Source organism: Sus scrofa, chromosome 18 (genome assembly GCF_000003025.6).
Source record: "Sus scrofa isolate TJ Tabasco breed Duroc chromosome 18, Sscrofa11.1, whole genome shotgun sequence".
Classification (NCBI taxonomy): Eukaryota; Metazoa; Chordata; class Mammalia; order Artiodactyla; family Suidae; genus Sus; species Sus scrofa.
This window is the reverse complement of record NC_010460.4, coordinates 51036998-51046808: the sequence shown is the minus strand read 5'-3', so window position 1 is coordinate 51046808 and position 9811 is coordinate 51036998. Positions and strand designations below refer to the sequence as shown.

The 9811-nt window shown below is 58.8% G+C and overlaps 1 protein-coding gene across 5 annotated transcripts; it reads right to left on the bottom strand.

Moving 5' to 3' along the window:
• POLD2 (DNA polymerase delta 2, accessory subunit) lies at window positions 27-8537 on the bottom strand. 5 transcript variants are annotated; one of them, XM_021078484.1, is made up of 11 exons: window positions 8449-8537; window positions 6900-7174; window positions 3157-3278; window positions 2849-2972; window positions 2465-2579; window positions 2108-2336; window positions 1743-1823; window positions 1448-1605; window positions 1191-1318; window positions 596-697; window positions 27-293 (listed from the first exon to the last, which is right to left on the bottom strand). In XM_021078484.1, exons 2-11 carry the CDS (start codon window positions 7123-7125, stop codon window positions 133-135), a joined length of 1446 nt encoding a protein of 481 aa, XP_020934143.1. In that variant the 5' UTR covers window positions 7126-7174; window positions 8449-8537; the 3' UTR covers window positions 27-132.

The window sequence follows — 9811 nt, the reverse complement described above, 5'->3', positions numbered from 1 at the left end:
CCCAGCTCCAGGTCTGCTCAGCTCAACACCAGTAAACAGTCAGGCTTTATTTACAAAGCAAAAGCTGCCACGGTGCTGACGCCACAGGGGAGGAATGGCCAGGGCCTCTCGAGACAAGGCCGCCTTTGTGAGTCAGGGGCCCAGACCCAGGCTTTCCAGGTCCTCCTCCTCTGCCCCGAAGCCTGAGAAGCTGATGGGCTGGCAGGTCAGGCTGCGCAGGTTCACGAGGCAGGCGGTCTGTGTGGAGCTGAAGTCGGGGACAGCTACCAACAGCACTGTCTGGTCCTCGGGGCCTGCAGAGAAGCCAGATGGGGCCCACCTTGGTTCTGGGTGAGCCTCAAAGGGAAGTCCCCCCATGGCACCGCAGGAGCTCCTTTGGATCAGAAACAAAGGGCCCAGGACACCAGAAAGGGCCAAAGCTAAAGCCACACCAACCAGAGTGAGCCCTGGCACACAGCTTCCGCCGTGACAGAGTCTGAGCCTTCCGCCCACGGGCCCGGGCACCCCGCGAGGCTTCCTCTGTGCATCTTGGCCCCGGGCGGGAGCTCATGGCTCCTGACGGCCACAGCCGGGGCCCCCAGAAGACAAAACTTACCTCGGATGATTTTAGAGCCAAAGCTGGGGGTGTTGCCACAAAAGTAGACGTGTGGGCACTCCAGAAAGATGAACGGGTCGGTTTTGTAGAAAGGGTAGCAACCTGGAGAAGAAGGCCCTGCTGCTGAGAGCCGGGCTTCTCAGCCTCGGCGCAGGGGACATTTGCACTTGCAGGGTGAGGATAGCCCAAGGGGGACCCGGGGCACCATCTCACACGAGTGTGACCCTGGCAGTAGTCCTGCCAGTTGTCACAACAAAAACATCTCCGCACGCTGCCCCATGACCCCCGAGCCAGGTCGGCCTGCTCTGCTGCCGCCTTCGCCCTTTGGGGGAGGCCCGGGGACAGGTGCCGTGCTCCGACTGGCTCAAGCTCCCGTATGCTCCCTTGGCCTTCAGCTCCAAGCACGGCCTTGGCCAGAGACAGGCAAGAGTCCAGAGGGGCCCCCAAAACAAACGTCAAGCTTTGGACGTTTCCCGAGGCAGGTCACGGCAAGGCTGGCCAGTGCAAATCCCCTCTGGGAAACTCCGAGCACTGAGGGAGCCGTTTCAGGCCGTCCCTGCCTTCTGCTCCCACCCCGTGTGCCTGGCCCCCTTACCTAGGGTGTCAGGAGCTGTGGGGCTGATGTGGCGGATTTGCAGGGTCCACTCCAGGATCTCCAGGTGATCCTCCATGCCGCTGTACCGGAAGATGTCACCCACGTTCTGTCCAGATGTGCCCAGGAACCTGCAAGGCAAGGCTCGGCTGGCCCCATCCTGGGGAGCTGGCCCAGCACGCACAGGGCACCCCCCAACCCTGCCACAGCCCTGGTGCCACTGAGGCAAAAGGCCAGGGGTCAGGCTGGACTGTGGCTACCTGACTCCATCGATGGTGGCCTGGTAGGGGTTGGTGACCAGCTGGAGCGTGGAGTAGGCAGTGGCCAGAGGGAACATGCAGGGGTGCAGGGGCTGCTGGGGGAGCGTGTAGTTGGTCGGGTCAAATTCGCCTGGCATCACGTCCACGGGCACGGAGGCCTGGAGGGCACAGGGGCAGGGGAGCTTGTAGGCCCAGCGCCCTCCACACCCCCCCCGCTGGAGTCCCGTGCCCCCGCCCTCCAGTGCCCAACGGCGGGTGCCAAGTCCTAAGGCCGGCACACCCCCGGCTCCCTCACACTCAGCTGCAGGAGGATCTCGTCCAGCATCTTGACGGCCTCCACGCTAGCTGCCTGCGTCTTCTTGGTCAGGTACTTGGCCTGGGAGTGGAAGCCCACACCCGGTCGGTCAGGCTCCAAGGGGGGCCCAGATCAAAGGGATGCCCAGAGCCCCCCCAGGAGGACCGAGAGCAGAGCAAAGCCCCACCCACAGGGGCTCAGTAAGAGTTCTGGGCCTCAAGCCCCCCAGCCGCCCTCAGAAAGCTAGGACTGAGCATGAGGCCTGGCCCCCGAGCATAGGAGGCTCCTGGGTCACTGCAGGGCGCTTCCCGCCAGGCCCGCCATGGGGGAGAAGGGGCCTGAACGCAGGCAGGTGGGCGCCGTACCTTGTTGATGGAATCTCTGCTCTGGGTGTTATGGCTGAGGAGGTTCCCGGCGAGGATGACCCGGGAGACGTGGGCGGCACTGCACTGCTCCCCTTCGTCTCCAAGCTGCCCCGTCACCACGTCCACCAGCAGCTGGGTGCCCAGCAGGCTCTCACCCCCGCCTCCACCCAGGCCCAGACCAGACACCAGCAACACAAACCTGCCAGACAAGTGGGGGTCCTCCTGGGTGCTGGGGAAGAAGGGGTCCCCCAGGAGGCCGTGTGGTGCTTGTAGAGGAGCTCCACGTGGGCAGGGGACATAGGGCCAGCCACTGCGACTGCCCTGGCCCACTGACTGGGCCCGGGCACTGCTCCTCACCTGTCTGTGTCGAGGGGGCGTGTGGGCTTCTGAGGGGCAAGCCCTGCAAAGCAGTGGTCCTCCACCAGGAACTTCCCGTCATCCCCCGCGGAGCCCAGCAGGGCCAGGACCGTCCCTGGGGAGCAGCAGGGTCAGACCCAAGAGGGGGGCCTGAGGGGCTACCACCTCTTTTCAGGCCCCCAAACGACAACCGCAGCCAGTTCTCCTCTGCTGTGCTGGTGAATTCTCACTGAGCATCTGCTGCCTGGGCTCGCAGCCATCAGACTGAGGGGAGAACTGACCCCTACCTGGGTCTCACCCCCTGCCTGAACCCAAACCGTCACCCTGGGGAAGGTGAGTGTGCGCCAGCACCCAGACCCGCAGGGCGCCGTCCCCACACCCCACCTGTGACCAGCTTGGACACGTCAATGGCGCCCTCCAGTTTGATGCGCTGCAATTCATCTTCCAAGATCAGCTCGTCATCCGGGTGGATGTATTTGCTCCGAGGAGGCTGGGGGAGCAGGTTGTGCTGAAATTCGAAGATGGGGGTGGTGAGCAGACTGGGGCCAGAGCCCCACCAGGGCTTCTGTGCCGCATCACTGAGACGGTCCCGCTGCCCCGAGGGCAGTGGCCCAGCTCCAGTCGCCTGGATCCAAGGCAGTGCCCCCGGGGCGGTGTTCCAGGAAAGGCGCACGGGGGACAGCCGGCCTCACCTCTTCGCTGACTTCCCGCAGGATGGAGGGCTGGAGCTGCATGGCCTTGAAGAGGGTCCCGACCACACAGCACTTCTCCCCGGGCTGCAGCTCACACAGCTTCTTCACGACGACGCCCCCGCCTGAAGCACGGGGGGCACGAGCTCAGGGACCGAGCGGCCCACCTGAGCCCCTGTGGCGGGCTGGCACAGCCTCATCTGGCAGCACGGGCAGCCCGGGGCCCTGGCCTTCGCCGCAGGGGAGAGAACGTCCAGGCCAAGGACCCCCAGACCTAAAGGCTGACCCGGCCCCAGGAGGACAGGGACGCTGGATGTGGCTGGGCCCTGGAGGCCAAGGGTCCTCACAAGAGAGGCAGACATGCAGAGACGGCGACGTGAAGACGGGGCAGAGACCAGAGGGACGTGGCCACAGGCCTGGCAGAGCTGGGGCAGCTGCGAGAAGCTGGAAGAGGAGAAGCGGGCTGGAGGGAGCGTGGCCCCTGGATTTCAGACTCCTGGCCTCCAGAACTGGGAGAGGATAAATTTGTTGTTGGCGCCACCTAGTTTGTGGCTTTGTGGCTTATTACAGCAGCCACAGGAAACCACTGCAGAGTAGTACCTATACCTAAACTCTAACACTGATTCTTGTTTTTGCTTTTTTTTTTTTTTGTGCTTTTTAGGGCTGCACCTACAGCACATCGAGGTTCCCAGGCTAGGGGTCGAATCAGAGCTACAGCCACCAGCCTACGCCACAGCCACAGCCACAGCAGTGTGGGATCTGAGCCACTTCAACTGACACCATAGCTCATGGCAACGCTGGATCCTTAACCCACTGAGCAAGGCCAGGGATCGAACCTGCAACCTCATGGTTTCTAGTCGGATTCGTTTCCGCTGTGCCACGATGGGAACTCCTTTTTTTTTTTTTTTTTTTTTTTTTTTGCTTTTTATGTCTATACCTGCAGCATATGGAAGTTCCCAGACCAGGGGGTTGAATCAGAGCTGCAGCTGCCAGCCTATGCCACAGCCACGGCAACACTGATTCTGAGCTGCATCTGCAGGCTATGTTGCAGTGTGCAGCAACACCGGATCTTTAACCCACTGAGCGAGGCCAAGGATCAAACCCGTATCCCAACAGACACTATGTCAGGTTCTTAACCCATTGAGCACACAGGAACTCCTGGTTCTTTTTTTTTTTTTTTTTTTTTGGCCATGCCCAAGGCATGTGGAAGTTCCCGGGCCAGGGATCAAACCTGCGCCATAGCAGCTATAGTGACAATGCCGGATCCTTAATCTGCTGTGCCACAAAAGAACTCCCTAACAGGGATTCTTAGAGGTATGCCAAGGCTCAACACAGCTCTGCCCAGATAATATTAGTTTCCTTTGAGCGTTTAGATTCTTCCACCCGCCCCACAAATCCGCCCCACAAATGCCTCATGTTTTGAAAACAGAGATACTCTAAATTCAAACTTCGTATCCTGGAGTTCCCATTGTGGCTCAGTAGTTAAGGAATCCGACTAGGAACCATGAGGTTGCAGGTTCGATCCCTGGCCTTGCTCAGTGGGTTAAGGATCCGGCGTTGCCGTGAGCTCTGGTGTGGGTCACAGATGCAGCTCTGATCTGGCGTTGCTGTGGCTGTGGTGTAGGCCGGCAGCTACAGCTCCAATGAGACCCCTGGCCTGGGAACCTCCATGTGCTGCAAGTGCGGTCCTAAAAAGCAAAAAAACAAAAAACAAAAAACTTTGTATCCCCATCCACGCCACTCCGCTTCCTGTGGAGTTAGGCAGCCCTGTTCACCCAGAGTGCCTGGACCCCAGAACACGCACGGAGTGTCAGGGATGGGCAGGAAGATGGGGGCGGGAGAGCCTGGAAGGCAGGGGCCACTTGAGGAGTCAAGTCTCAGAAGGCCTGTGGGTCTGTTACGTCAGACCCCACGCCTGGAGAAAACACGACCGGGAGGTGAAGGGACAGCGTGGACTCGGGAGCAGCCCTTTCCTTAGCCCGGCTGGCTCCAGCACGAGCCCCTCCTGTCCCGAAATAACCGAGAACATTCCACGGATCTACGCCCCGGCGAGCAGAGGAGCAATCCAAAATAAGATAAGCAGGGCACCAGCACTGGAGAGAGATGCCAGACACCAGCAGAAACAACAGATCCCAAAGCCCTGATGTCCACCGAGCCCCTGGCAGCCCCCTCCTCGCCCTCCCGGAGCTCCAGGCCAGAGGGAGAGGCGACAGCAGTCAATGAGGGATCAGCTGCTGCAACATGTGCCACAAACAGACAGGAGTGAAGGCAGAAGGAATGGAGCAGGCTGATGGTTGAGGCGGCCTCTCAAAGCACATGACATCTGAGGTGGTGAAGGAAGCCTGGGCAAAGAGCATGCCAGATGCGGGGAAAGCCTGGCAGGAAAGGGCTTGAGGTGTTCAGGAAACTCATGAGTGGAGAGAAATGAATTCTGTCTTTTTTTTTTGCTATTTCTTGGGCCGCTCCCGCGGCATATGGAGGTTCCCAGGCTAGGGGTTGAATCGGAGCTGCAGCCACCTGCCTACGCCAGAGCCACAGCAACGCGGGATCCGAGCTGCGTCTGCAACCTACACCACAGCTCACGGCAACGCCGGATCGTTAACCCACTGAACAAGGGCAGGGACCAAACCCGCAACCTCATGGTTCCTAGTCGGATTCGTTAACCACTGCGCCACGACGGGAACTCCGAGAAATGAAATCTGAAATGAGCTGAGCGCTGGGGAGGAAGCCTGGCCACACGGAGCTGCCACGTGGAGGTGTTCTGGGTGAAGCCAGCACCAAGAGCCAGGATAGCGTGAGAACGATACTGCCCGCTGCCAATCACCCAGCCAAGGCCTGTTCATCGTGGGCCCCAGTCTGTGAACAAAATAAAATGGCTGTTTTCTGTCCCTGGGCAGTTTTATTAGATGAGAAACCTGGTACCCCAGCAAGTGCTGCTATAAAGAATCTAAGGGATGGCATTGACCTTGGGCTTGAGGAAGGCGTCCCTAAAGCCTTCAAGGAAAGTGAGCAAAAGGCACTGGGAGCCAGAGGAAGGAGACCCTTGCCATGTGGCGGAGGAAAGAGGAGTAACACTTGTGCCTGCAGTAAAGAAAACACCTCTGATGTGATGATGCAGCTCCACCGGGTCACGTTTTCTCCCGGCTGCTTAGAACATCAGAGTGAATGCAGCTGACCTGGGGGGATGGGATGGACCCAGTCGCCAGCGCTTCCCAAAGCTTCCCAAGTGGCTCCAGTGTGCAACCTGGGCTGAGACCCAGAAGGCCTAAGGCTGGGGGCAGAAAACATGAATAAGACGTGGTCTCTCCTACATCAGTTTAAAGACAAAACAGGTGAATCAAAAACTACATAAAGAGCCAATCTTTTTTTTTTTTATTTTGCCACATCCGCAGCATGCAGAAGTTCCCAGGCCGGGGACTGAACTCACGCCGCAGCAGTGACCCAAGCTGCAACAGTGACAATGCCAGATCCTTAACTACTAGGCTATCAGGGAACTCCCAGAAAGCCACTCTTATAAGCAGTAAGAGTGAGGTGATGCAGCATCACCCAAAAGTTGAAGGTGGTGGTGGGGTCCTGCTTCACCAAGGATAACGTAAAGCAGGACAGATCACCAAGGAAGAAACGGGAAAAAAAGAGAAAGATCTGCACTGCCCAGGCCACGTGATTATGAAAAGAAAGACGGCCCCAAGGCACAGGAGACTGGTGCCCAACAAACACAGAAACACTTCCCCAAACTCATCACTTACCCCAGCGCTGCCTGGCCCGGCTCACCAGGAAGGGCCTCATCTGGACCAGGCGGGTGGCATAAATGTGGGCATACTGCCGGTTAAAGCTGCGCTCCCCTAGTCGGAAGGGCTGGGACGAGTTGGTGTAAGTCACCACGGGGATTCGGTCAAAAGTGGCGTTGCTGGCTGATGGTGGGGACAGCAGAGTGTGCGCCCTCTGGGCAGCCTGCTCAGAAAACATGGCCATGCTTGATGCGTCCAGACCTACTGAGGCCAGGCCGAGGAGGAGGCGGACCCTGTGAGAACACAAATGCAGTCCTGAAGCCCCAGCCCACGCCCACAGCAGCTGCGTTCCTGGTGTGGCTCCTCTGTGCCCACAGAGCACCAGGAGGAGGGGGAGACCTGTAGTGACCAGCACCTGGAACTCGACTGTGCTACCAACGCCTTGCCCCGTACCCTTCACCCAAAGGGGAGATGAGGAAAGCTAGGAAATGCTTCTCCCACCCACAGTTCTCCAAACCATCCCAAGGGTCCCCTGCCTGCCGCACGCCTCCACCTGGACAACTCTCGGGGTCTCAAACTCCACCCCCCCAAGTGGAATGCCTCCTCCGCCTCCAGCCAGCTCCTGGGCATCTGCCCCATCTCAGGGTGTGAAGCCAGCCTGTTATCACACAAGCCTACTATAAAGTTATTAAATAATATAAGTACTCACTTCTCTGCTCAAAAACCTCCAAAGATTCCCCATTTCACAGAATAAAAACCCCAGTCCCTACAGTGGCCTAAGAGATCTGCCCTCCTGGTTCCACTCTCCTGCACCTCCCCCCCCCCCCCATCCCGTGGCCAGCTCTTCTCCCACACACGTGTGGCTCACTGCCTTCAGGCTGCTCAAAACTCACCTTCTCCACCTGTAACCCTCCCCTGCCACTTCTGCTTCTCCAGTGTTTATTGTTTTCCATGGCAGTGATCTTCCAACAAACAATACATTTTAAGTTTACTGTCTGCCTCCTCGGACTAGAGTAAAACCTCCAGGAGCGCAGAGGTATAGGCACCTGAGCCCATTTTCCAGAAGCAGCCACGAGCCCCACTGAGATGTGCTTCAGGCGTGAAATCCACAGCAGGTTCCAAGATCAGTGGAAGGAGTAGCTCAGTCATTACTCTACATGCGTGCTGGGATGATAACAGTTTGCGTGTAACGGGTTAAATAAGATGTGGCAGGCACTAAATTCAATTTCTACTCCCTCCTCTTTTTTTTTTTTTTTTTAAATGGCCTTTTTAGATTGGGTACTAGGTGACTTGTATTCTGTCCCTATCGAACAGCTATGGGCTGAGACGGAATCTGAATTAACTTTCTGCCCCAAAGTGCAGAGCCGGGGCGGCACTCTAGCCGCAGTCTCGGAAGGAGCCCTAGGGCCATAAGCCCCAGACCACGGCCTCGGCCCGCGCCCTGGGGCCGTCTTGGGGGGGATACAGCAGAGACACCGCTCAGCCCTAGCGAGACGCCGCTCAACCCGCCGCTACGAGTGGACACCCGGGCCCCTACTTGGCCAGGGCGACACGAGACCCCACTTACCTCGCTGTGCGACGCGATCCGCCCACTGCCGCGCGCCGTCTCCCGCCAATCCGCGCGCCCCGCTCCGCCCACTGCCGTATCCTGCTAATCGCCGAGCGCCCCACCGCGCTCCTCACCGCCGGGCCCGCCCACCGCCGCGCACTGTCTCCCGCCAGTCCGCGCACCTCATCCCGCCCATGCTGCATCCGGCCAATCGCTGCGCTCCCAGCTCCGTCCATCACCGCGGGGCCGGCCCACCTTCGCGCAACCCCCCTCTCCCGCCAATCCGAGCGCGCTCTGCCCCATACATTGCCGCGCGCTCCGCCTCCTGAGCCTTGCGCGTGCGCGGGGTCACGCCCCCGGTTCCTTGGGCAAAACCGGCTTGGTTTGGCGTCAAGGTACTCACGGTCACGTTTGTGCTGTCCGTCGTTCCGACCTGGGCTGTCGCTGAGGTCACCGCACTTTCCCGAGTGTTAGCCCTTGTCGCGCCTCCCCAGGATCCGGCCTGGTGCCCGACTCTGGTGGACACCGCTTCTGAAAACAGGGTGGGAGGACCAAGGCAGATGTTTGCACCGTCCAAGGGGAGCGATGACTCCGAGGCAAGTCCTAGAACTGGGCCGGGCACTGGGCTCCAGGACGGCAGGGGAGGCCTTGTAGGGTGAGGGTGAGGGAAGCAGACCAGCTGTCTTCAGCTCTTCGCACAGGGCCAACAGCTCTGCCAGCCTCCACCCGACACCCCCCAGTCACTGTTGTCCTCGCTGCCCTCATCATCCACGCTCCTTCCTACCCACCAGGGCCTCCCCCGGCCGTCCCCCATTTCGGGGAGGTGAGAGGATGTCTCTTTTACACATCTCCACCCATCCCAGAATTCCTAAGCAAGCGCGAGTGGCCCTTCCCCATGAAACTTCTCCATACCCACCAGCTCTGGGATGTAGTCTCCGGTGCCCTTTGGCACATGCTGTTCTGCTCTGTCACTACATCTGTTTCCCAAATCTCGGTTTCGTCTCCGCCGCAAAGTAGACAGATAATGATGGATAACACATAAAAGCCTTTGCTATGGACCTAACACTATTTGAAATTCTCGACGCGTATTAATCCAGCTAATCCTCACATAACCGTTTGAAGATGGAGAAACTGAGGCACAATGAGGTCACAGGGCTAGTGAATACCAGCTAGGACACACACCAAGGCAGCCTGACATTGTATGTGTGCTGGCCTTCTGCATGTGCAGCTGAATTACCCACCTAATTAACCGTGACTTTGCTTTTGCCCCTGCCATTTAATTAGGCACTTGTCAAACATCCAGTTGGATGTGTTTGGATAAATCTGCCCTCAAGGGCATATGGGAACCCAGTCCAGTTCACTTATCACGGTGCCTGGCACA